This window comes from Myotis yumanensis, unplaced genomic scaffold (assembly GCF_028538775.1).
Source record: "Myotis yumanensis isolate MYYU_CA2020_CCGP unplaced genomic scaffold, mMyoYum1.0.hap1 SCAF_3, whole genome shotgun sequence".
Taxonomy (NCBI): domain Eukaryota; kingdom Metazoa; phylum Chordata; class Mammalia; order Chiroptera; family Vespertilionidae; genus Myotis; species Myotis yumanensis.
The window spans coordinates 105,167,020-105,193,304 of record NW_027223754.1 but is presented as its reverse complement, the minus strand read 5'-3'; the positions used below and the strand labels follow the sequence as shown (position 1 = coordinate 105,193,304).

The 26,285-nt window shown below is 39.9% G+C and overlaps 1 protein-coding gene across 4 annotated transcripts in view; it reads right to left on the bottom strand.

Annotated features, from left to right (window-relative positions):
• Positions 1-26,285, bottom strand: part of SPART (spartin) — a 61,308-nt gene that overhangs the window by 19,389 nt on the left and 15,634 nt on the right. For 3 of the 4 annotated variants that reach the window (XM_070409254.1, XM_070409255.1, XM_070409256.1), the window contains exons 2-6: positions 21,847-22,658; positions 16,446-16,643; positions 7,205-7,372; positions 5,158-5,281; positions 363-557 (exon numbers count right to left, since the gene is read on the bottom strand). In XM_070409254.1, the coding sequence (XP_070265355.1) occupies positions 363-557; positions 5,158-5,281; positions 7,205-7,372; positions 16,446-16,643; positions 21,847-22,656 (1,495 nt within the window). In that variant the 5' untranslated portion in view covers positions 22,657-22,658. The remainder of the gene's footprint in view (positions 1-362; positions 558-5,157; positions 5,282-7,204; positions 7,373-16,445; positions 16,644-21,846; positions 22,659-26,285) is intronic. The other variant, XM_070409257.1, reaches the window with a different exon arrangement.

Sequence of the window (26,285 nt, the reverse complement as noted above, 5' to 3'; positions counted from 1 at the left end):
GATAGTAAACACATATTCAGGACCATTCCTTTTCAAAGATACAGATGCTCTCTTCTCTAACATGATCAAAACAACCCTTTAACCAGTGTTTCTCAAACTTTTTATACGCAAGTAAAAATCACCTAGGGAGCTCATAAAAATGCAGATTCTGAATCAGCATGTCAATTTCAGAAATATTGTTAAGGCTCTGATAGGTTGATTTTGCTGGTCTATAGATTCAACTATGAATTGAAAGATGAAACTACTTTGTTCTAATTCTTTACTCTTAAAGATAAACTAAATTGAGCATTCAGATTAACTTGAATTAAGAGATTATTTGTCATTTAACTGAAAAGAAGTAAAGCCATCTAAAATCATCTTACCCAGGAACTGACTGACTTTTGCTGCTCCTCCTGTAGCCTGCTTTGCTATATGAAGTCCCCTGGTCACAGCTGGACTAACTTCCGCTGGTTTTTCTTCTGGTTGAATCCGTTCTCGGAGTTTAGAAGCACCTTTCTGGATTGCTTTGCCAGTAAATTCAGCACCTTTAACTAAACCCCAACTTACCCAGGAAGCACCTTTTAAAAGATAATTTTAAAATGCATAATATTATAGGGTGATTATACCTTTAAACCCTTTAATAACTAACTGATCAGCAGGAAAAAATCCAAGGAGTTCAAATATCAGATTCCAAACATGCCATAAACTTTCAAGCCAACTTTTTGCACTTACAGTTTTCTGTCTGGAATATACACATTTTCTAAGTAAATTCATCTTGAGTACTTATATCACTCAATAAGAATTCTGTACCACTGTTTGCTGCCACTACAGCTTATACTGTACCACAATGTACTATTGTTAGGGACTAATTTGGGGTAGTGGTGCCATTAAGATAGTATTTGGCTAGAAGACTCAGGTATCCTTGTTCTTTTTGCCTTAGTCCAAGCACCATGTTCTCCTCATGGAGTCCTTTAGGGTAATAGACACAAAGAATGCTAACTGGAAACCAAAGAATCTATATCTCAAACACCAAGCAGAACTCTTCCTTGCTTGCTTTGGTCTAAAGGCATAAGACAGGGGGCCCTGTTGCTCCCTCAATCTTAAACCCAAACCTTTGAGTCTCAGCACTTTTTAGCTTGCAACATAAACGTAAATGACAAAGACATGAGATCACTGAAGGAATGCATGAGAAGAAAAAACCTAGAGAGAAGAAAACTGAGAGGCCTAGTTGGTGTAACCAGTTCTCATGAGAGTAGGCTCTAGTCCTTTGCTTGGGCTTCTTGCAGCATGAATGAAAGAAAAGACTGTCAGAGGGAAAGCAGGATGGCAGACACTTCTCTAGTGAATAGGCCCCCAAGGGGCACGTGGGTGAAGAAGTGGGAAGGAAATGGGAGAAGCAAGAAAAAATGCACAAGGAGAAAGGTTCCTCCTAAGAGGGGGCGGAAAGTGTTACCCTGCCCTGGAGAGAGCTTATAATTTTAACTATATCCTTTTTAGCAATACCCTGAATCTAGTTTTTAAAATTAGACATATAAAATACTTATGTCCTGCCTAGGTCTGTGGCATGGTTCTTACTACTTCAGCCTATGAGTGAGCAAGTATCCAGTGATCATGTGAAAACCATAACTATTTTAAAATGCTAGCAACAAAATGTGCCAAATATAACTGATTAGAAAAACTGATATATTTCTCTTCCTGTTTCAATAAACATGTCTACTTTCAGTTCTAACCCTGCCACCAGTGTCCTACCCTTGGGAGAGGATCAGATCTCAAACTCAGGCAAACAGGTTCCATCCATAAATTTCCATAACAATAAAGGGATTGAAGATGTCTAGTAAAAAAAAATAAAAATGTGTTTCTAGAGTTAAGTTGTAGGTTGAGAAGTTTTAAGAAGTAAAAACCAGGTGAACTTGAGAGAGGAAGAGTGAGATACTGAAAAATGGGCCTTGAAAGGACTGACTCCATCCTGTCCTTCTGAGTCTGTGCCAGTAATCTAATGTATATTCTCATTGGCCTATAGTCACTGCTCTCTCTTCATTGTCCTATCTTGCAAGACCTGTTTACTTAAGCACTACTCCCATTTTAGAAAGGCCATAAACCATGAACAATACAACCCCCAGACGGAGTTAGCAATACTGGCACCAGGCCAGGCCTTGAGATATAGTCTCACTGCCCCATCCCAGCACTAGGGTTTTTTTCAAAGCCTATGAAAGGTTCGGAAGTCCCATCCCATATTTGGGAGACAAAGACAATGGGGAAGTATAAAGGGAAAATTTCCTCCATGTTTTTTTGGCTCAAGACTTTGAGAGGCAACTCCTCAGACCACTGGCGCAATAAAGACTCCAAATTTGGCTTACTGATTAAGGCGTCCTTTGTTTAGCTTGCTGATTTCCAATACAACAATACCATAAAATAAGTGACAATGAAACAAAGGAGAGCTCAAATAAACTAAACAACTACGACACAACTCTATAAAAAATGAGGGAATAATTCCATTAATGAATGAGAAAAATAAATGGAAATGAGATAAATGAAAAGTCATGGGACTAATGAGAAATACTAGATGCAAATTATAAACAAGCCATGGAAAAGCATAACAGAGGTGATAAATACATTCAAACTGTAGACATTGCAATAGAAGATAAGGAATATAGCATTTCATTAGTAGCCATTAAGAGCTTTTAAATGGCATGTATAATGCCAGATATAGATTTATTCTATCCATGTTTGCATCCTATGCACCCAGTTAATGCTAAGATATAGCAAGCCATAAATGTTTGCTGAATAAGTGAGAGGTTGGCAGATGACTTAAAATGATGTAACTCAAATCAGTCTATTATCACCAATCCTCTACCTCCTCCCAAATTAGCTTACTAGACTCTACTCCATCTAAAATGTTTGACAGCTGCCTTTTTAAAATGTAAGTCTAGACTTCTCAAGCCAATATACTACACAGGTAAATTTTAAGCAGTTATTTAACTTTTTTCACCTTTTACATTTTTAAAACAAGACTATAAATTTTACTTATCCTTTGACAAGTGAACAGGAATCCATCTTGGGCTATGATGAATGAGCTCAATTTGGATACTTGGTTATTCATCTTTGTACAGAATCTGCATGAGTCAGGTAGAAATAGTCTCTTGACAAACCAGATAATTTTCCCTAGTTTAAATCTTTAGTATTTTCTGCACCTCTTTGTCACTTGTGCCTTAAGTATTTGGTGAGCTAATGGTATTTCATCCACTTATTAAAAAGCACATAAGGAGACATATACTCTGATTGGCATTTAAATGGTTTTAATGTCACCAACTGTTAGGGGTATTCCTAGATCTCTAGCCCTAAGGGTATAGCATGAAAAAGAAAAGAGTTATAAGCCTGAAGACACTGAGAGTTCTTCTGAAAGCTCTAAAGAGATCTCTCCCCAGGATTAGATGGTTCTAAAGATGCTTCACTTCCTTGAGTAGAACAAGCCTGTAGAATCTGTGTGGTACCTGGGAGGCCTAAGAATTTGTGGTATGTGGTATTTTCTAAAGATGTCCAAAAACAGTATCTCTTATTCCACATTTTCTTTCAACATAATCTTGACATTCTTCCCATTAAGAAGTGGAATCTATGTCACATCCCCTTGAATCTAGATAGGTTTGTTATTTGCTTGTAATGAGTGACGTTGGAAATTTCCAAGAAAATGTCAGAAAGGGTAACGCAGCTTCTGCCTGCTTGCTGGACCATTCATGCTTGAAACTCTGAGCTACCACAGAGAAGCCAGACCAGCTTAAGGCCTTCATGCTGAAGTCAAGCTACATGGAAAAGCCATGTGTAGGCACTATATTTGGCAGTCCTAGATTTTGAGTTCTCCCAAACTGGATGCCAGATGTGTGAGTGAAGGAGCTTCAAATTATGTCAGCCCACCAGTTATTGAGTTACTAGTCAGCCTGAGTCTTCCTAGCTGAGGCCCTAACATCATGAAGCAGATATAAGCCATCCTTGCTGTGACCTTTTGGAATACCTGGCCCACAGAATTCCTAAGCATAAAAAAATGTTTGTCATTTCATGAGATTAGGTGTGGGATGATTTGTTACACAGTGATAGTAAATGGACAATCTTATAGCAGTATAAACTCAAAAAACTTAAGAAAATAACCTTTGAATTTAATTATCTACATAAGTGTGGATACAGGCACACATGAATACTGACCTAATAACAGCTTAGCAGCCTGTAAAGGTAAGGAGCAAGGTAGTAAGAGTAAAGGTTTTTCTTTACAACTTCTTTGAAAAATCTCTTTCAAGCGTCAATTTTAACTGTTACAATTATTTTTTAAAAAATTGGCTTCATTTTTTCTTCTTGATTCAAGCAGCATTTTGAAACTGGGCAAAATAATTTGTTAACTCCCAACTAATGGTTATTTTTCACTTATTTTAGCTTGGTGGTTTTTCATGTTGGCGATTTCCTACACCTTTATTAGTTTAATGAATTTTTACTACAAGATGAAAACCTCTATCAATAGTCTTTTAAATGATTGGTGAAGATCCCATTATTGAGTCATGAATTTGTCTTACTGAATAGTGACTGGCAATGTTTTTAAAAAATAAGTAGGTGGTCTAAATCTGAGAGCTATTACAGTTGAAAAGCTCAAATGTTAACTAATTAAAGAAAGATATATGTCAGCAATGACCATTCTGGTTTTAAAATAATTGGTCTGAAGCCCATTGTAACCACAATTAAATAGTAGGGACTACTCCCCAAACAGCTTGGCTGTAATCCTTATATCTTCTCATGCTTGCACATCTGTGTGGTAAGGGAGTGCCGCTTTGCTTCCAAAGACAGATGAATATCTTACCATTTTTTGGTTGTGGAGAGGAAAGAAGGGGGAGGGGGGGGGAATAAAAGGATTAAAAGGAAACTTCAAAGGGAAATGGAAAATAACTAATTTTATGTTCAGAACTATTTGAGAGTTTGAAGATTCCTGAAGCTTTTTACTATCAATTTTCCCAAGAATAAAAGAGAATAGATGAAAAAGAACTTACACCTATATGTCAATATGTTCCTTCAATTTCTGTTTTAAGTGTTTATAAACTGATCATTTAGAACCAAAATATAAAACATTATCTTCCTAAATACTCTTTTATGGGTCCCAAAGGTTTCACATTAAAGGGGGAAAAGTTACCATTACTGTAATACCTGACAAAATGTTTTGAGCCACTTTCTCACTCCATTCAGGTAATTCCTTTGCTTTTTCTTCTGCAACTGGCTCATAGGGTACCATGTGACTCAGATTGACTTCTTCACTTGAAGTACCTTTAGCCTGAATAGCAAACATGTTTCAAATGTGAAACAGTAAAGTACTAAGGGGGAAAAGTTATAAGTTTTATGTACTAAAATATTAAAACAACAAATATTAGATATAATTAATGAAATATCTCCAGCCAAACTAGTTACCACTACATTTTATAGTATAAAGTGCAATACCATAACTGCCATGAAGTTGAAAACTTTATGGTCTTATATTTAGTCCCGGTGGTAAGTAAGATTTAAAAACCAACGTACTTCCAGTACAGCATTTAACAAATCATATTTAAAATGACATTTTTCTTTTCTTGACTATGCGTTCCTTCATTCTGCTATAAACCCCTAGATATTAGTATGTACATGGTTAGAAGATTTCTGTTAAATGACTCAATCAGTGAGGAAGGATGTATCCAAATAAACTGGGTTTGACAGAAATCAAGTAAAAGCAAGTAAAAATATATAAACACAAAATAACCTTCCATTCCATTTGAATAGAAATGGGAACACAGAAATACCTGTACGTTGATAATTCAACAGTTATTATGAGAGCTAGAGCCAACACTCAAAATCTCAAAACTAAATTTATTCATTCTAAGAACTTAGAAGCAAGCTAACTCAGACCTTATAACTTGAAAATCAAACTTCTCAACAGAAATACAAAGAGAACTTCACTTAAAATAAAAACTTCTACACAGGCGAAAAGCCACTCATAAGTAAAAACTCCCGACTGCTTCCCACATCAGCAATATGCCCACACTTATTTCTGAGGCCAGGTTGTACATTAGAGAGAAGGTACAACCTAGCTTTCTATACAATCTATGTACCTTCATCTAATAATCACACTAGACAGAAATGATCTCTTTGTTGACCTGTCCTCCCCACTAAATGGTCAATTACTTGAAATGAGAGATTTAAACTTTTCCCACTACGCTCAACATTCTAGCACTTAATATTTACTAACTCTAATCCTGATGTACCACTTATAGCATACTAGAGGCCCAGTGCACGAATTCATGCACCAGTGGGGTCCCTCAGCCTGGCCTGCGGGATCGGGCTGAAACCAGCTCTCCGATATCCCCTGAGGGGTCCTGGATTGTGAGAGGGCGCAGGCCAGGCCAAGGGACCCCACCAGTGCATGATCGGGGCTGGGGAGGGACGCAGGAGGTTAGCCAGCCGGGGAGGGACTGTGGGAGGGTTCTAGGGCATGTCCGGCCTGTCTCGCTCAGTCCTGATAGGCTGGACCCCAGCAGCAAGCTAACCTACCAGTTGGAGCATCTTCCCCCTGGTGGTCAGTGCACGTGATAGCGACTGGTTGGTTAGTCGACTGTCTGCCCCCTGGTGGTCAGTGTACGTCATAGTGAGCGGTTGAATGGCCTTAGCATATCATTAGCATATTACACTTTGATTGGCTGAACGGACGACCAAACACTTAGTATATTAGGCTTTTATTATATAGAATCATATACTCAGAATCTAAGAAATGAAAGAAGAAACCACTAAATAACTACAAAATATGTTAACCCATCCTCTGTCTTATTGACCATCAAGAAATAAGGAACTGAATAAAAATGGCAGTCTAAGAAAAAGCATACCTAGCCCCAAGATCTTACTGTATATAGGAAGGTGGAGAACAACACAAAACAAAAAAGTATGTGCATCATTAAGGTAAATATCAAAATCTTTCAAATAGTTGCAAAAAAAAAATCTATCCCTCAAAACATAGAATATCTTTTAAAGCACTTTAAGTAACAAACACTTGGAAAGGGAAATATTAAAGCTGCTAATTATGTTTACTAGTAATCACTTTGTAACTCTACAAACTGTGCCATTTTTTTTAGTAAATGGGGATAAGATCTTATAAATAATTGAAACTGGTTAAAGGTACCTTTGATTAGAACACATACACAGACCTCACTGCTCTTTTACTTAATTTACTTACCTTCTTACCCCGTTTTCCTTTATGACGTATATCCTTACTGCCTTGGTCCAATGAAGGATCCAATTGTCCCACATCAGAGACACTGGCTTCCTTTAGTTGGTCAGAGGGGCATCTTGCTCTGCCAGGGATTTGGAATTCATTTTCTCCTTCAGCCCGGTTCCAGTTTGCCTAGGAAGTAAAGGACTAAGATTAGCTCAAATCTGACTTTTTCCAGATGACTTTCCTCTAAGCTATGATACATCATGGTCTAATAATACACCTGGTCAGATGTCAGTGTTTGACAGTCTTATTTTAAATACAACTATTTTTGTTTGTCTTTCCCCTATATTTCAGTTTTATCTCATCACCAAACCTCAAACCTTTGAGTTTGTTAGTTCACAGCATATGACCTAAGTCAAATTTCAAAAGACAAAGAATAAAAAATTTACAGCAGTTTGTTGGTATAAGCTACCATAAAGTCAGATGCAGCTACATGTGAATTTAATTATATAATAACTAATATGTTTTAGGAAACATATATAAGACTAAATAAGTTTAAAGGCAATTAACAAAACTCATGTCCAGTTTAACTACTCTGAGTTGTTAGAAAGCTGATTGCTGATTTTAAAAAAGGGTTTTTTTGCACTTAATATTAAAGGTATTTCGCTAGCATACACTTTGCTGAATGAATACTTAAAGAGTGAAAAAGACAGGTCAAAATTATTGCTGGTAACTAACTTCTGTTTACAGTTGGAGTTTTGGGACAACAGAGAAAACAACAAACCACATGCAACCAAAAAATAAAACTCAACAGAGATAAATATATAACCTAAAAGTCAGTTTAATTTCTTTTCTAAAGCCCCAGTAATACAGAGCCTATGAATGTAGGGGTGAAGAGAAAAACAGCTCCATGATTGGTCTGGAGTACTAAATAATGTCACTTCATTCTGCTAGTAAACAATAAAGCTAAGACACTCATATACATATTTCACCATGTTCCTGCCTTTGTAAACTCCTCTCAATGAACACACAGTCTACCCACACTTCTGTATGGGGATCATGTTTTGTTAGCATAGATTAAATGTTTAGCACTGACTATGCTAAAGTACAGGGGTCCTCAAACTACGGCCCGCATGCCACATGCATATACAAATACTGTATTTGTTCCCGTTTTGTTTTTTTACTTCAAAATAAGATATGTGCAGTGTGCACAGGAATTTGTTCATAGTTTTTTTTTAAGCTATAGTCGGGCCCTCCAACGGTCTGAGGGACAGTGAACTGGCCCCCTGTTTAAAAAGTTTGAGGACCCCTGCTAAAGTATATGTTGATCACCAGGTCATTTACATGTACACAACTTAATGCTGAGATGATTCTCTACCCTTTTACTTAGCTGGTGAACTGCTCCCATCATCTTTGATCTTTTAAATATAAGTATGGATTCAAAGTGTATTCTACTTCCTGAGAAAACAGGAACAAATCTTTCAAAACTTAAATAAAAGTGAACTACAGTTGATCCTTGAACAACACAGGTTTCAATTGGTGGGTTCACTTTTATGTGCATTTTCTTCAATAAATACTGTAAATGAACTTCTGGCCAAGATGGTGGAGTAGGTAAACACTGTGTTCATCTCCACTCATGCCCACATCAAAATCACAACTAAATTGCCTGGTCAGCATGCTCAGTGGTTAGAGTGTTTGCCCATGCACCAAAGGCCTCGGGTTCAGTTCCTGGTCAAGGGCACATACCTGGGTTGCAGGTTCAATCCCCAGCCCCAGTTGGGGCCCATGTGGGAGGCAACCAATCAATGTGCCTCTCTCACATCAATGTTTCTCTCCCCCCCACTCCCCGTCTCCCCTCTCTCCCACTCTCTCTAAAAATCAATGGGAAAAAATTCCTCAGGTGAGGATTAAAAAAATAAAATTACAACTACATTATAGATCAGCAACCTTGAGAACCACCGGAAGACTAGCTGAACAGAACGCCTATAACTAAGGATATAAAAAAGACACGTTGAAACTGGTAGGAGGGATACAGATTCAAAATGGCCTGGTCACACACCCATGTGTGGGGGTTGAGAATCAGGAGAAGTATCTCAGGTACGGAGGCTACCCCTGAGAAGCAAGAGGTCCCCACAACAGCTGGCTGTGAAAATCAGTGAAGATTAGACCCAGGCATGCTCTTAAACAGCCTGGGTACAGACTCACTTACAAACATTCGCCCTTAGCTCCAACAAAAGGGCAGCAGCTTGAAAAACACCAGGAACATACAGGGAAGAACTGAAATGTCTGGCTTCAGAACGAGGGTTACAGGGGCAGCTTTCTCCCAGACAGAAGTGCTGGCATTGTTACCACTGTTCCTTAGTTTAGCCCTCCCCAACACAGTGGGCACCATATCTAAGTCTCTATTAAGCCGATTAAGACCTTTCTTCCTCATGATTCTCTGAGATCCTGCCCCACCCAACTCGTGCACCTCTTGAAGCTCTTTCAGAAACTGTTCCTCACAAGCGGCTAGCCTCTGCCTGTACTGCAGACTTCCCTAAAATCTCGCAAAGGTCTATAAGCCCCAAATAAGTAGCAGATGGCCTCAGTGTGCCTCTTGCTAAGTGGCCCCAAGCCTGGCACTGGTGGCAGCTAGCCTGGGGTTGCAGCATAGCCTTTCCTAGGCCCCTCCCAAGCCTAGCAAAGGCAGCTACCAACAACAGATAACTGTGTACCTCCTACCAGGTAGCCCTGGACTAAGCACAAGCAGCAGCTGACTTTGGCAATTACCAGAGTTCCCCCTGAAAAGGCCCCAGAACCAACACATCTGGGGGCCGGCTTCAAACCAAACCAGAACAATACGCAATTAGCATTACAAACAATACACCTATAGCGTGAACTCGGCAGGCACCAGAGGTCAGACACATCAAATTCTGCTCTGTAGGATCACATTCCTGCACAAAAGCTGGTCAACTGTAGTCATGGCCAGTCCTCACAACCAGTCAGCCTCAGGGTCAATCCGACCCACTGATGTGTTAATAGCAATCAAGGCTCAACTAAAACAGGAGAGTACACAACCCACAAAAGTGACAACCCCACTGGAGCACCTGGCTCAAGTAAACAGAGAGGCTGTGCAACTGAGCCCCAGAGGACACCTACTACAAAAGGTGACTCTACAAGACTGGGTGACATAGCAGATATACCTAACATACAGGAACAAACACAAGAAGGCAGCCAAAATGAAGAGACAAAGAAACATGTCTCAAATGATAGAAAAGGACAAAACTCCAGAAAAAGAGCTAAACAAAATGGAGGGGAGACAGGAACCATGATGGTGGAGTAGGTAAATGCCTGTACTCACCGCCTCCCATAACCACATCAAAATGACAACTAAAATACAGAACCGCCACCATTCAGAACCGCCTGAAAACTGGCTGAATCGAAGTCCTACTTCAAACTAGAGAAGTAAAGAAGAAAGCACACTGATTGGTAGGAGGGGCGGAGGCACAGGATGGGCTGGTACAGCACCCATGTGTGATTTTTTGTAACTGGAAGGGAGATCATCTCTGCAGAGGCCACCCTTGAGTAGCAAAGGGTCCCAGCCCCACACCAGCCCCCCAGCCCAGGGTTCCAGAGCTGGGAAGATAAGTCCAGGCTGTAAAAATCAGTGGGGATTACAGCTGGAGGACACGGAGGCTGCCAGAGACCCATGTGTCCCTCTGAAAGGGCCAGCACATGAACTCACTCGGACTTGAACCCTCTGAGCCAAGAGGTGTTGGGGGACCCAGACACATACAGGGAAGAACTGGATTGTCTGGCATCAGGGCAAGAACTTGGGGGTGGTTTTCTCCCAGACGGGGGTGCTCACAGGGGTCATTGTTCCTGGGCTGGGATCTCTCCCATAGCACTGCTGACTGGCAGCCATATATGAGTCTCCATCAGCCCAGAGCATACTGGTTGCTCCGCCCTGGTGATTCCCTGAGAGACTGCCCCTTCGAATTTGCAGTCCCACCCAAGCTTTTTGCAGTAACTTTTCCATATGAATGGACTGTCCTGGCTCAGGCTTTAGACTTTACTAAAATCTCTCAAGCTGCAGCTGGTGTCAGCGTGACCAACCCTATCAATAAAAAGCCCAAGAACCAGCACTAGTACCAGTGTGCCTTGCTTCACAGGTGGGCCTCAATGATAGCCATCTGCAAATCCCTCAAAGTCAGTGGCTGACTTTGCACCTCCCTGGAGGTCCTAGAGCAGCCGTGGGCAAACTAGAGCCCGCGGGCCGGATCTGGCCCGTTTGAAATGAATAAAACTAAAAAAAAAAAAAAAAAAAAAAAAAGACCGTACCCTTTTATGTAATGATGTTTACTTTGAATTTATATTAGTTCACACAAACACTCCATCCATGCTTTAGTTCCGGCCCTCCGGTCCAGTTTAAGAACCCATTGTGGCCCTCGAGTCAAAAAGTTTGCCCACCCCTGTCCTAGAGCCTGTGAACCTGGTAGACAGCTTCAAACCATAACAGATTACACTTTACACATCCACAAGTGACGCACTCAAGGGCAGACTCAATGAGCACCAAAGCTCTACTGAAGCAAGTCCTGCTCCATAGGGGTGTTTCCTGCACAGCAGCTCTACCATTGCAGTTGCAGCTGGTCCTCACAGCCAATTGGCTTGGAGGTCAATTCCTCCCAGTGACACCAACAGCAATCACATTTCAACTACAACAAGACTGTGCACACAGCCCACACAGGAATGCACCAAGAGTACCCAACTCAGATGACTGAGGAGGCTGAGCCACTGGGCCCTACAGGACACATACTACACAAGGTCACCCTACCAATTCCAGGAGACATAGCAGCTCTACCTAATACATAGAAACAGAGGGGAGCAGCCAAAATGCAAAGACAAAGAAACATGTCACAAATAAAAGAAATGGAAAAAGCAAACTACTGGATACAGAGTTCAAAACTACAGTTATAAAGTTACTCAAGGATCTTCATGAGCACTTCCAGGGACTTGGTGAGACTTTCAGGTATGTTAGTGAGAATGTCAAAGACTGAAAAAGGACCAGGCAGAAATTAAGCATACAGTAACTGGAATAAAGAATAATTTATAGGGATTCAACAGTAGAGTAGATTTACACGGACCACCAGTGGCCCGCGGACCACCAGTTGGCGACTGCTGGAATAGAGAATTCCGAGAATCAAATCAACGATTTGAAATATGAGGAAGAAAAAAACACCCAATCAGAAGAGAAAAAAAAATCCCAAAATATGAAGATAGTGTAAGGAACCCCTGGGACAATTTTAAGAATACCAACACTGTGGTAGGGGTGTCAGAAGGAGAAGAGAGAGAAGAAGATATTGAAAACCTATTTGAAGAAATAATGACAGGAAACTTCCCCTACCTGGTGAAAGAAATAGACACACAAGTCCAGGAAGCACAGAGAGTCCCAAATAAGAGGAACCCAAAGAGGACCACACAAAGACACATCATAATTAAAATGCCACAGATTAAAGACAAAGAGAGAATCTTAAAAGCAGCAAGAGAAAAGCAGTTAGTTACCTACAAGGGAGTGCCCATATGACTGTCAGGTGATTTTTCAACAGAAACTTTGCAGGCCAGAAGGGAGTGGCAAGAAATATTCAAAGTGATGAATAGCAAGAACCTACAACCAAGATTACTTTACCCAGCAAAGCTATCATTCAGAATTGAAGGTCAGATAAAGAGCTTCACAGACAAGAAAAAGCTAAAGGAGTTCATCACCACCGAATGGAGGAGGAGGAGGAGGAGGAGGAGGAGGAGGAGGAGGAGGAGGAGGAGGAGGAAGGAAGGAAGGAAGGAAGGAAGGAAGGGAGGGAGGGAGGGAGGGAGGGAGGGAGGAAGGGGAAGAAGAAAAAGAAGAAGGGAGAACGAAGGAAGGAGGAAGGAGGTGGAAGGAAGAAGGAAGAAGAATATGAACAATAAAATGGCAATAAATACATATCTATCAACAACTGAATCTAAAAATCCAAATAAGTGAACAAGAAATCTCATGAACAAAATAAACTGGTGAATAAAATAGAATCAGAAACATGGAAACATGGAACCGACTGAGGAATCTTAGAGGGAAGAGGGGTTGGGGGAGCCGGAAGAGACTAACCAAAGAACTTATATCTATATATGCATTACCTATGGACACAGACAATACGGTGGTGAAGGCCTGGTGTGGGGCAGGAACTGGGTGGAGGGGGCGAGGGGGGGAAAAAGAGGGACATCTGTAATGCTCTCAACAATAAAGATTTTTTAAAAATAAAAAAGAATTGTCAAAAAAAATGAAGGCAAGCAGAGTTCAAAACTGGTTATAAAGATGCTCAATGAATTAAGAGAAGAATTGATGATCTTAGTAAGAATCTCAGCAAGACAGGAAACATAAAAAAGGAAACAGAAGTCATAAAACAGAATCAGTCAGAAATAAAGAATTTATTAGATGGAATCAACAGTTAGATTAGCTGAAGCAGAGAATCAAAAATCAGTGATTTGGATGACAAGGTAATAAAAAACACCTAATCAGAACAGCAAATAGAAAAAATAAATCCAAAATAATGAGGATAGTTTAAGGGACCTCTGGGACGATATCAAGTGTAACAACATTTGCATCATATGGGGAATGGAAAGAGAAGAGAGATAGCAAGAGAATAAGAACGTATTTGAAGAAATAATGACAGAACACTTCCCTAACTTGGTGAAGGAAACAGACATACAAGCCCAGGAAGCACAGAGAATCCCATATAAGATGAACCCAAAGAGGCCAACACCAAGACACAACATAATTAAAATGGCATAAAGACAGAGAATCCTAAAAGCAAGAGGAGAAAAGCCATTAATTACATACAAAGGAGCTCCCATAAGTCACTATCAGCTGATTCTCAACAGAAATTCTGCAGGCTAGAGGGAATGGCATAAAATATTCAAAGTGATGAAAAGCAAGGATCTACAACCAAGACTCCTCTACCCAGCAAGACTATCATTTAGAATCAAAAGAGAGATAAAGAGTTTCCCAGACAAGAAAAAGCTGAAGAAGTTTATCACCACCAAACCAGTATTATAAGAAATGTTAAAAGTATTCTTTAAGAAGAAAAGACCTAGCTCGTTTGGCTCAGTGGATAGAACGTCAGCCTGCGGACTGAAGGGTCCCAGGTTTGATTCTGGTCAAGGGCACATGCCTGGGTTATGGGCTCGATCCCCAGTAGGGGGTGTGAAGGAGGCAGCCGATCAATGATTCTCTCTCATCATTGATGTTTCTATCTCTCTCTCCCTCTCCCTTACTCTCTGAAAATCAATAAAAATATATTTTTAAAAAAGAAAAAATTTAAAATATGAATAAGAAGATATCACAAAGAAAAAATTCTCATTGACAAAGGCAAACACATTATAAAAGCAGTGGATCAACTAAAACTAAAGGCAAATGTAGGAAGATCATATGTAATTATAATAGTAAATTAAGGGACATATACAAGCACATAGACACACACAAAAGACGTAAAAAATAATGATGAAAACATAAACATGGAGGGGCTGAATAAAAATGATAGTGACTTTAAAATGTGTTTGAACTTAAGTGACCTTCAACTTAAAATACACTGCTATAAACATAGCTTGGTATATATGAAGGACATGGTAACCACAAACCAAAAATCTATAAGAGATATACAAGAAATAAAGAGAAAAAATCCAAGCATAACACTACAGAAAAATCATCAACATACAAGAGAAGAGAGCAAGAGAATAAGAAAGGAATAGAGAACTACAAAAACAATCAAATGGCAATAACTACATACCTACCAATAATTACTGTAAATATAAATGGATTAGATGCTCCAATCAAAAGATGAATGGATAGTGAAGAGGTGGTTCATATATACAATGGAATATTACTGTAACATAAAAATGAAATCTTACCATTTGTGACAACATGGCCGTAGAGGTTATTATGCTAAGTGAAATAAGTCAAACAGATAAAGACAAATACCATATCACTTCACTTACATGAAGGATCTAAAAAACAAAATAATCAAACAAAAACAGAAACAATTTGGAAAACAATCATTTTCCCCCTGATATTTATAAAGGATTTCAGAGTTACAGAGGGCAATTACTCAGCCAGTGGTTTGTATTTTTTGGTCAAACCTCACCCAAGGTTGTATTTTTGGTATTTTTTTTCTTTGTCAATCCTTATCCAAGGTTATTTTTTCCATTGATTTTTAGAGAGTGTGGGAAGGAGGGAGAGAGACAGAAAGAGAAACATTGACGTGAGAGAGACACATAGATTGGTTGCCTCCTGCACGTGCCCCAACTGGGGCTGGGGATTGAGCCTGAAACCGAGGTATATGCCCTTGACCAGAATCAAATCCACAATCCTTCAGTCTGCTAGCCAACACTCTAACCACTGAGCTTAACCAGGTAGGGCCAGCCAGTGATTTTGATAGGAGGAAGGTAGGCTGTCATCACTGAAGGTCTGCCCATTCTTTGTCAGGCAACCTTCTGTGACCCCACACCTGGGTTGATGCCCTCTAAATTCTCATTACCCAGATGCATAACTTTATCTTGCACTTAGTAGATTGTTTTGGGATTATCATTTCACACACATGCACCTTTGGCTGAATTGCAAGCATCTTAAGCAACAGATATGACCCCAAGCTGACTGAGCTCTGCATCCTAGGTACCCAGCACAGGGCCCACAACATAGTGGACAATACATATTTGATAAATGAATGAATGGATAATTGATATGGACTCTAAAATCTTGATTAATTGCTGCAAGACAGCAGGATGTAAAATTCAGTGTGTGGCTTCATGCCACCTTGTGATCTAAGATGCAAGCCAAGTCAAGTGAATTTTAAGATCATTGTTTGCCTTAATAGATGGCCTCTCAGCCAACCTCACATAGAGTAAATCTCATAGCAATCTTTTAGCATGAGTTCATACACCATCACTGAATAAAAAGGTCACCTTCAAGTCTTTGTTTGAACATTACCTTCTCCATGAGGCCCCCTCTGATCACCCTATTTACAGTTGCACCTGTCCCACCCACACCAGAACTCCTGTTTCCTGTTACCCTACTCTCCATTTTTTTCCATAGCTCTTTAACTCCTTCTAATGTATTATATACTAATTTGCTTGTGTGTTCACAAATACAAGTTTGGAATTTGCTGTAAATAGTGACTAAGATTGTGAACTCTGGAATAAAATTGCCTATGCTTATGTTAAAGTAGATTTTCATCCTGAAGACAACCATACAAGTTACCTGGAGCCGAAGGTCAGACATTTGTCTTAACAGATCTTCAAAGAGTTCTCTATCATCTTCTGGTAATTCAGAAGACAAGACGACCCCCACAAAGCATCCTGACGCTTGTAACATTGTATCAGGAAACATGTAGGCTCCTACAGTACATTTAAGAACTGGAGATCTATCAGGAACTAGAGGGTACAACCAATCACAAACCTGAAAGGATTAGTTAAAAAGAAAAAAAATCAATGAACAGAACTAGGTTTTCACCAAGGTTTTAAAATTGTTATACCGGAAAACAAACATTTCAAAGTTTGAAATGCATCTTTTTTTTTTTTTCTTTTTTTTTTTTTTTAATTAATTAAATCTTTATTGTTCAGATTATTACATTTGTTCCTCTTTTTTCCCCCCATAACTCCCCTCCTTCCAGCTCCCACCCCACCCTCCACCCTCACTCCCCACCCACTGTGATCATCCATAGGTGCATGATTTTTGTCCAGTCACTTCCCGCATCTCCCACACCCCTTTTTCCCCCAAGAATAGTCAGTCTATTCCCTTTCTATGTCCCTGATTCTATTATAATCACCAGTTCATTCTGTACATCAGGTTATTTATTCACTTGATTCTTAGATTCATTTGTTGATAGATGCATGTTTGTTGTTCATAATTTGTATCTTTACCTTTTTCTTCTTCTTCCTCTTCTTAAAGGATACCTTTCAGCATTTCATATAATACTGGTTTGGCGGTGATGAACTCCTTTAGCTTTTCCTTATCTGTGAAGCTCTTTATCTGACCTTCAATTCTGAATGATAGCTTTGCTGGATAAAGTAATCTTGGTTGTAGGTTCTTGGTATTCAGCACTTTGAATATTTCTTGCCATTCCCTTCTGGCCTGCAAAGTTTCTGTTGAGAAATCAGCTGACAGTCGTATGGGTATTCCCTTGTAGGTAATTGAGCCTCTTTCTCTTGCTGCTTTTAAGATTTTCTCTTTGTCTTTTGCTCTTGGCATTTTAATGATGATGTGTCTTGGTGTGGTCCTCTTTGGATTCCTTTTGTTTGGGGTTCTCTGCGCTTCTTGGACCTGTAAGTCCATTTCTTTCACCAGGTGGGGGAAGTTTTCTGCCATTATTTCTTGAAATAGGTTTTCAATATCTTGCTGTCTCTCATCTTCTGGGACTCCAATGACTCTGATATTAGACCGCTTAAAACTGTCCCTGAGGCTCCTTACACTATCTTCACACTTTCGGATTCTTTTTTCATTTTGCTTTTCCAATTGGGTGTTTTTTGTCGAATCTTTGGTTTGATTATTGTACTCCTCTGGTCTGCTATTGGGTATAATATTCTTTATTTCAGTCCGTGTATGCTTACTTTCTAATTTCTTTATCGTAGCATCGAGGGTCTCATTAGTTTTCGTGAGGCTCTGCACAAATTTATGGCAAGCCCTCAAAATTGCGATTCTTAGCTCCATATCCTCCATTTCTGTCATGTTTTTTTGTCTCCGCATCTTTTATGCTTTCTTGGTGCACCCCCTTGTGGTCTCTGTGCGCAGTCTTGTTCTAGCCAAGCCTTAATTGTTGTAGTTAACACTAGAGGGATTTGACCCCCAGGTCGACTGGCTGTGGAAATCAGCTGTGTGGAAAACGTCTGCCTTCTGGGGAGGCGCTAATCCAGCCTTTGCCTGAGGCGATCGGCAAATGGCTGTGCGCAGGGCCTGGGCGGGGCGGGCTCAACAGGGCGGGCGGAGGGAGCAGTTATGGCCACGCTCAGTCCCGTTCCCAGAGGCTCTGCTTCTCAGAACCCCGGCAGCCGCTGCAAACCTCGGAGAGAAAGCTGCCCTCAGGTTCCAACTGATGCCGGATAATCCCGCTTCTCCCGTTTGAGTCTGGGTCCCTAGAGACTCGCCCGGATCTGGAGCCCAGAGTCTGAGACTCACTCCCGACCGAAAACGACAACCGCGCCCTCAGCCACCAGCCCGCTTTGCGCGCGCACCTCGGTACCTTTGTATTTTCTACACTGCGCCGCCTCTGAGCCTCGATTTGCTGTTCTCTTTCCTTCTAGTTGTAGAGTCTCTCTTCAGCCAGCCTTCCTGTGGTTCTGGGTGATGTCCGTTCAGTCTTTTAGTTGTATTTCTGAAATGGTTGTTTGCGGCAGTGGTCTCCGGTGTTTACCTACGCCGCCATCTTGGTCTCCCCTCTAACTCTCTGAAATGCATCTTTATAGAACCATCAGCATCAACAAGTCCCCAATAAAAATTAGCCATTTATTAGTCTGATCTTCTGGCAAACTATTCACAAGAACTACACTAAAAATGTTACTGCTCCACTCTTTATACAATCTTAAAACTGGTGGCTTTAAAAAGCCCACTGTTAACCAATCATGAGTCTAACTTTAAATAAATAATGGTCAAAGTAAATTAATGTTTTCTTTATCATGTAAATTAGACATTCCTTTGTAGAAATAAATAAAATCAAACTGTTTTCAAGTACTCAACATGTACTTATTGATTTAATCCTCACAACAATTCCATTAAGTTGGTTAGTATTGGTTAATTAGAAATAATTATTTTAATTAGACACTCAGCATTCTAAGAGAACCTAACATGACAGAGACTAAATAAAACACTGAGTTATGTTTCTTGGATTTACTACTGGGAACCATGAGGAAGAAGATACCTACTAAAAAGGGCTCCTGGTGGCTAACTAGACTCAAATTTAAAAAAACAATGACAAAAAAACAGAGCCAAGCAGCCATTTCTGTACAGGCCTCTCATGCAAACTGCAACTCAGGGAGAAGCCTGCACCAAGCAGCCTGCCTCTTGCATTAAACTGCCTGCGTGCACTGTGTTCCAGGCATAGTCTGATAGGCCTTATAAAGGAGTTCCTGGAATTCTTTTTTTTTTATTATTAGTTAAGGTATTACAAATGTGTCCTCATCCACCCCCCCCCCCCCCCCCCCCACAATTCTATTTCAACCAGTAGGACTGAGGCTTTCCCCATCCAACAGGAGCTGCGCAGCTACAGCCCTTCAATTTCCTTACCAACCAATCAGAGTGGCTCCATTCTGTACAATCAGGACAGTGTTTTCTGGTCCAATCAAACTTAAAGGATTTGGAGTCATCGTCGTCGTTTGCTTGAGTACAAACCAATCCCCGACCAGAGGCAGGAACTTTGATCTATATAAGTCGGCTACCCTCTGACTCCAGGAATGCTTTTGCTTTCCACCAAAGACTAAAAGGTAGAGCAGACCAGCAGAGGGCAGAGCAGAGCTGTCTAGCTTGAGAGGGGCTTGGCTCCAGGCCACCTAATAGCATTGCTGTTTTCACAGCCCTTGCTGTGTCAAAACTGAGCTACTTGAACTGAATAAAATTTCCTTCTGGGGATTCTTGTTGGCCAACAATGTTTATTTGACACTATCTATTGTGAAGTAAAATTAAAATGACACAAAGCTGCCCTGCAATGTCATATGGGAGGTCAGATTGTCAGTATACTGACATTTGAGACTTAAGCTCACTTCCTAGAGATCTAATTTCAGATAGTTTAAATTGGAATAACCAAATTTATTCATTTACATTGAGATACATTATTTGAGTGACCAGAATATAACTGTGCCCATCACCCAGGACATGGCTCTAATATTTAAAAACTTGCTAGAATAATCTATTATGTGTGATGAACATAAGTCAAAGAGCACAAAAGATTTCATATAAACAGATAGTAAATTCTAGCACACTACCACCATCTCTGACAAACAGAATATAAATAAACAGGGATCAGAGTACTCAGATCTGACTCTTTCCTGGAAAGTGCTTAATAAACATTTTCAAAATCTTTTTCTTTTCTTTTTTAAACTACAGGCCCAGCGCGGGAAATCGCACAAGACCCAGCATCCCGCAGGTGCCGCAGGACCCATCAATGCACCTCCTGGTGACCGGTGGTTTGGTCGTTCTGGCGTTAGGTCATTACGGCCACTGGCTTTTTATAATATAGGTATGCTTTTATTGATTTCAGAAAGAGGAAGAGAAACATCAATGATGATAGAGAATCATTGATAGGCTGCCTCCTGCATGCCCCCTACTGGTGATCGAGCTTGCAACCTGGGCATGTGCCCTGACCAGGAATCCAACCGTGACCTCCTGTTTCATGGGTTGATGCTCAAGCACTGAGCCACACCAGCTGGGCAAATTCTTTTTCTTTTAAGGAATCTCTTTTTTCTTTTAGTTTCCTCAAAGTCACTGTCCATCTTTTATAAAAGTTAAACTTCAGGCACGTTACAATAAAACTGATTTTTCCAAAGTATGATATATAACCATCTGAGGTAAATGAAACAACTTCAAGTAATACACAAATTATTTAAATTTGAGTCGTTAGGCATCTTAATATGTATTAGGGAAAAAATACAACACCTTTCCCTCAATTTCATAGTTGTTATTGTTTAGGACAAAATTAACAAATGAGACATCCAAATAAAAATATCAAAATAAAGCAGAGATGTGGATTTGACCAATAAAACAGTAAAGGTTATACTTAAATGACTAAAATTTGAAAGTTTGGGAAAGGTTTTTTACTATGCCATGATTCCTCTAATATTAACTACATTCTCATCACCTTGATTAAATTTGAGCATTTCCAAATCTCCTCAAATAAAATGTTACAGACCTTTCTCAGGGTAGATTATTATGGATTGATAAGCCCTAACAATAGCACCTGTCTTTGCTCTTGGACCAAGAGTATCCTGGTAAACTGATCTGCTTGGAATGTTAAAATTATATCCTAAATTATCATCAGTCTCTTCTTCTAGATCAGGTTTCTCAACCTTGGCATGACTTATGTTTTGGGTTGGATAATTTTTTTTATTGATGGGAGATACTCTGTTTAAATGTGTAGTAGTACCCCTAGCCTCTACCCATTATATGCCAGTAGCAGCAACATACTCCCCCCTTTTCAGTTGTGACAATGAAAATTATTTACAGACATTGTCAAAATATCCCGGGAAAGGGGGAGGGGAGATCACCCCTGGTTGAGATTCACTGCTCTAGAAAATGGGCAGGGGTTCAGCCCAGCTCAGCCCCTCAGCCAGAGCTTGGCCTCATTAGTGAAAATTTACTATTATACATCCATATGTTACATAAATTTCTTTTGAAATTAAAGTTATTAGATTTCTTCTTCAGATAAAGAATTAAATACCTGTCATTACAAATTTAATACTAAAATAAAACTTTGTTAAAATAAAAAAAAAGAAAAAGGCTATCATTCAAAATTCAAATTTTTCATAAATATATTTAAAAGGAACTAGAACTTACAATCTTTTTGCACTTATTGTCTTAGATAGATTATAAATATTAACAAACAAAAATGATGTACTTTACACATATTTCAAATTATGTTTACATTTTTCTTTGGCTTAATTTTTCTTTGGCTTACCTGAAGAAACCCAGGAGGACGGTTTAGAACTGTATCAAGAGAATTATCCAAGAATCTCACAATTCGAAGATATCCAGGATATGAAGGTGCACTAACCTCCCCTGCAGGATTTACAAAAAAAATCTGTACTCCATTTGGTATCAAAATCAACTCATCTGCATCAAGCCCTAAGGTCTCAAGAGGTGGTGGCTGAGAATGATTTCTGTAGAAGTCTTCTCCAACTGATGAAAATTCCCCAGATTCTGTCCCATATGATACAGTATAGTGACCCTCAGCAGCTTGAGGAGTATAAGCAGGAGGTGCTTCTGCTGGATGACTTTGAGATGGTAAGGATAGAGAACAAGGTGCAGGAACTGACCCTGTACTAGTAGCTGAAGTGTTTCCATTTACCTCAGTGGGCTGAGGAGGTGAACTAAAGGACTGAGGTGCCAGTGACTTTTCAGATGTGTGTTTAGGTGGAAATTCTGGATATAACTTGGGCACCTCCTGAAGATCATTCCGTAGAGAAGTGGCAAGGCCCTTCTCTAGAATTTCCAACCTGGTACGTACATTCTGCAGTGTTTCTTTCATTTTCTGTTGCATCTGCCTAGCAGATTCCCACCCAGGACCTGTGTGCTCAGGGTCTGTTGATGAAATGCTGATTCCTCTGAGCAGGTGTCCTATTCCTTGCTTATAGTAGTTCTTTGCTTCTTCCTTCTGACCTAATTCATCTGTACTCAGTCCTTTATTAACAAATAAAAAGGCTTTTTTGTATGCTTCCTTGATTATCTTAATTTCAGCAGGTTCTCCATTTTGTGCCTCTTGCTCCATTTCTGTAAAACAGGAAATTATCTTTAATTATCTTTGGTACTTGTTTACTTACTTACAATGAACTTCTCCTACCTGAACATATTTCAAGAGGACAGGAGCTTTGCTGTCCTGTTCACTATTGTATTCCCTAAGCCTACTAGATCTGACATAGAGAAAGCACTCAATATGTGTTTAATGGATAAATAAACAATGCTCTTGGTCCTAAATATCATTTTAATTAAAAATAGAAAAGAATAAGGCAGACTAAAATTACTGAATAATTTTCTTGTTCCAGTTTCTTATAAAACATAAAATTTCCTATCTCATATATTTAATATTGGAACCAAAGAGCGTCATTCTAAAATTCATTACAATATAAATACAGACTATGCCCAGCTAATTAAAAATGAGGTTGAATCATACATTGGAGATGACAAAAATGAGAAAAAAATACCTGGATGAAGCTTTAAAGTTACCTCACTTCCATTTAAAGGTGGCAGGGTACTCAAAAGCAGTTAAACCTTGCTACCTCCCAAAAGTCCATTAAAATCACTCTAACAGGATTATTAAAAAGGCATAACATAACCATTCTTTTTAATGAGAAAAAGGCATGAATAGGTACTTCATAAAAGAACATATTTAAGTGGCATGTGAAAAGGTAATTCAACATATTATTCCCTCACGGAAATGAAACTAAAATCCACAGCAGTATGACTACACACTTACCACAGCTGGCTAAGTTGAAAAGACTGACTAGTGTTAGAGAAGACAGCAACTAGAACTCTCATACTTTGCTGATGTAAGTAAAAAATGGTGCAGACACTTTGGAAAACTGGCAATTTCTATTAAAACTAAATATTTACTCTACAATCCAGCAATCCTCCCTCATCGGTATATAACCAAAAGAAATGAATAAATACACACACCCAAAACATGTACAATGATATTCATAGCGGCTTTATTCACAAAAGCCAAAAACTTGAAACAACTCAAATGCCCACTCACAGAAGAAGGGATAAATACAGTGGTATATTTATATAATGCTATGGTACATAGGAACTAAAAAATAAACAAGACGAATCTCACCAATTCTTGGAGCAAAAGAAGCCAGATAAAAAAGATTTCACATTGAGACAACATAATATATGAATGATTCTGTAAAGTTGAAAAATAGGCAAAACTAGTATATGGTGATAGAAATAAAAGTAATGCTTATAGGTCAGTGATGGCGAACCTTTTGAGCTCGGCGTGTCAGCATTTTGAAAAACCCTAACTTAACTCTGGTGCCGTGTCACATATAGAAATTTTTTGATATTTGCAACCATAGTAAAACAAAGATTTATATTTTTGATATTTATTTTATATATTTAAATGCCATTTAACAAAGAAAAATCAACCAAAAAAATGAGTTCGCTTGTCACCTCTGACACGCGTGTCATAGGTTCGCCATCACTGTTATAGGTGGTAGATACAGATTTGGAAAGTATATAGAGGACCTTATTATATATGGAAATGCTCTTTATCTTGATCTGAGAGATGATTGCATATATAAAAAATCATTAGGCTATAAATTTAAGATCAGTGTACTATATGTGTTTATGTTATTCTGTAATTTTTAAAAAATCCTATATAATAAAAGGCCAGCGACTGTAACAGTGGAACGACCAGAACTGATCGACCAATCGCTATGAGGTGCATTGACCACCTCTCGGTCCCTCCCCTGCTCCTGCAGGCTCCAATCGCTGGATGGCCAACGGGCAACCACGAGGAACCAGGGTGGGTGGTGGTGGGGTGGGACTGGGGACTGGCAAGCGGGAGGAAGGCAGACCTCTTGGTCCCTCCCCCCGGCCTGCAGGCTCAGATTGATCACCCAATCAACGGAGAACGGGTGGGTGGAGGTGGCAGGGCGAGACTGGGGACTGGCGAGCAGGTGGAAGATGACCCTGATCGCAGGCTAGGCCTAGGGACCCTACCCATGCATGATTTCGTGCGCTGGGCCTCTAGTGGGTAAATAAAGCCATAAATCACAAGGACAAAGATGAAGGATAAACTGGAAAACAAACAAACAAGTGGTAACTCACAAAACAGACCAAAGAAAGCTGAAGTCCAACTGTCAGTGAGGAAATCAGAGAAGCAGCCCCTTTTACAGCACATGACAGAACCTCTCAAAGGCATAGAAAGTAATGATATTTAATCTTCCCCTGGAAGTGGGAGTAGAGGTAGAGCTGAGGAAAAAGGACTGACAAAAAGCTAATTTACACATTAAGACCCTTGGATCTCTCCTACACCAAGCACCCAGGACATTATTTCCCTCCATCCCTGAAAGAAGATTGAATTTTAATTCAAGAACACAAAATAAAATGTCTTTGGACAGGGGGTTATCAGGCATGATTAAGGGTAAATACCAAAAGCAGAAGAATTAAATGAAAAATTACACATTATATGAAGACACTCAGCTTTCTCTCCCCAACTTGATTCTTAAGAGTTCTGACAGCAGAGATTAAAAATGGTGGAGGAGTAAGTGGATGCTGCATGGCCATGCTCCCAGGACCAAATTGGAATTACAATTAAATACAGAAAAACTTCCTGAATAATCAAATGAAGACTCTCTGGAGAGAACCCTGATAACCGAGGACGGAAAGTGGAGACTGCATAGAGACTGGTAGGAGGGGCAGAGGCGAGAAAGGGCTGGCTTGATTATCACAGACTGCAACTGAAGTTTTGGAGAGATATCTCAGCTGTGGGGGATTCTCATTGAGAATTCTGGAGTCTAATCTCCAAGCTGGGCCCCCCAGCAGAAAGCACCAGAACTGGGAAGGGTACTCACATAATGTCTGCTGTGAAAAGCAGCGGGGTTACTGTCTGCCAGGGAGAGATGGCTAGAAATTCAGGGACTCTCTTAAAAGGCCAACACACAAAACTTTATGTGCAGCACTCACCTTGTGCTCTGGCAGAAGGCTGGCAGAGTGGACTAGAGCTGTGCAAGCAGAAGCCAGGGTTGGGGGCCCTGGGGTTAGAGCTCAGAAGGCAGACAACCCCGGTTTCCTGTGCTGAGTTATTCCCTTATGCTGCATAGGTCATCTTTCTCACACAGGCAATTGCTATCTAGGTGGTTTTGTATAGGGGTAAGATAATTGAACCACCCTATTGGAAAACACCTTGCCCCATGGTGTGGAGTTTCTGAGGCCCATTAAGAGACTGAGAATAACAATTAGCCTTCAGGCAGAAGCAATTGCCCGCCCCCCCCTTGGAAAAATTCTCACCATCCTGTGGAAAATTACCTGAGGGCTATCCAAGACTAAATCCAATCAGTCTGCAAGGAGAGGCAGTCTCTGGATGCTTTGAGTCTTTGCCTGATCTAATTAGTCAGAAACAGTGGTTGACACTGTTCTTCACTAGAGATTGAGAAGTGTGGCAAATCTACCTAATATGTAGTCACAAACTCAAACAGGCAGTCAAAATGAGTAGACAAAGAAACAACCCCAAAATGAAAGAACAAGAGATTTCTCCAGAGGAAGAGATAAATGAAATAGAGATAAGGAATTTATCTGAGAGTTCAGAATAATGATGGTAAAGATGCTCAACAGCATGAGAAAAGATATGGTAACTATAAAGACAGAAGTAAAGGATGACATAGCACAAATAAAGAA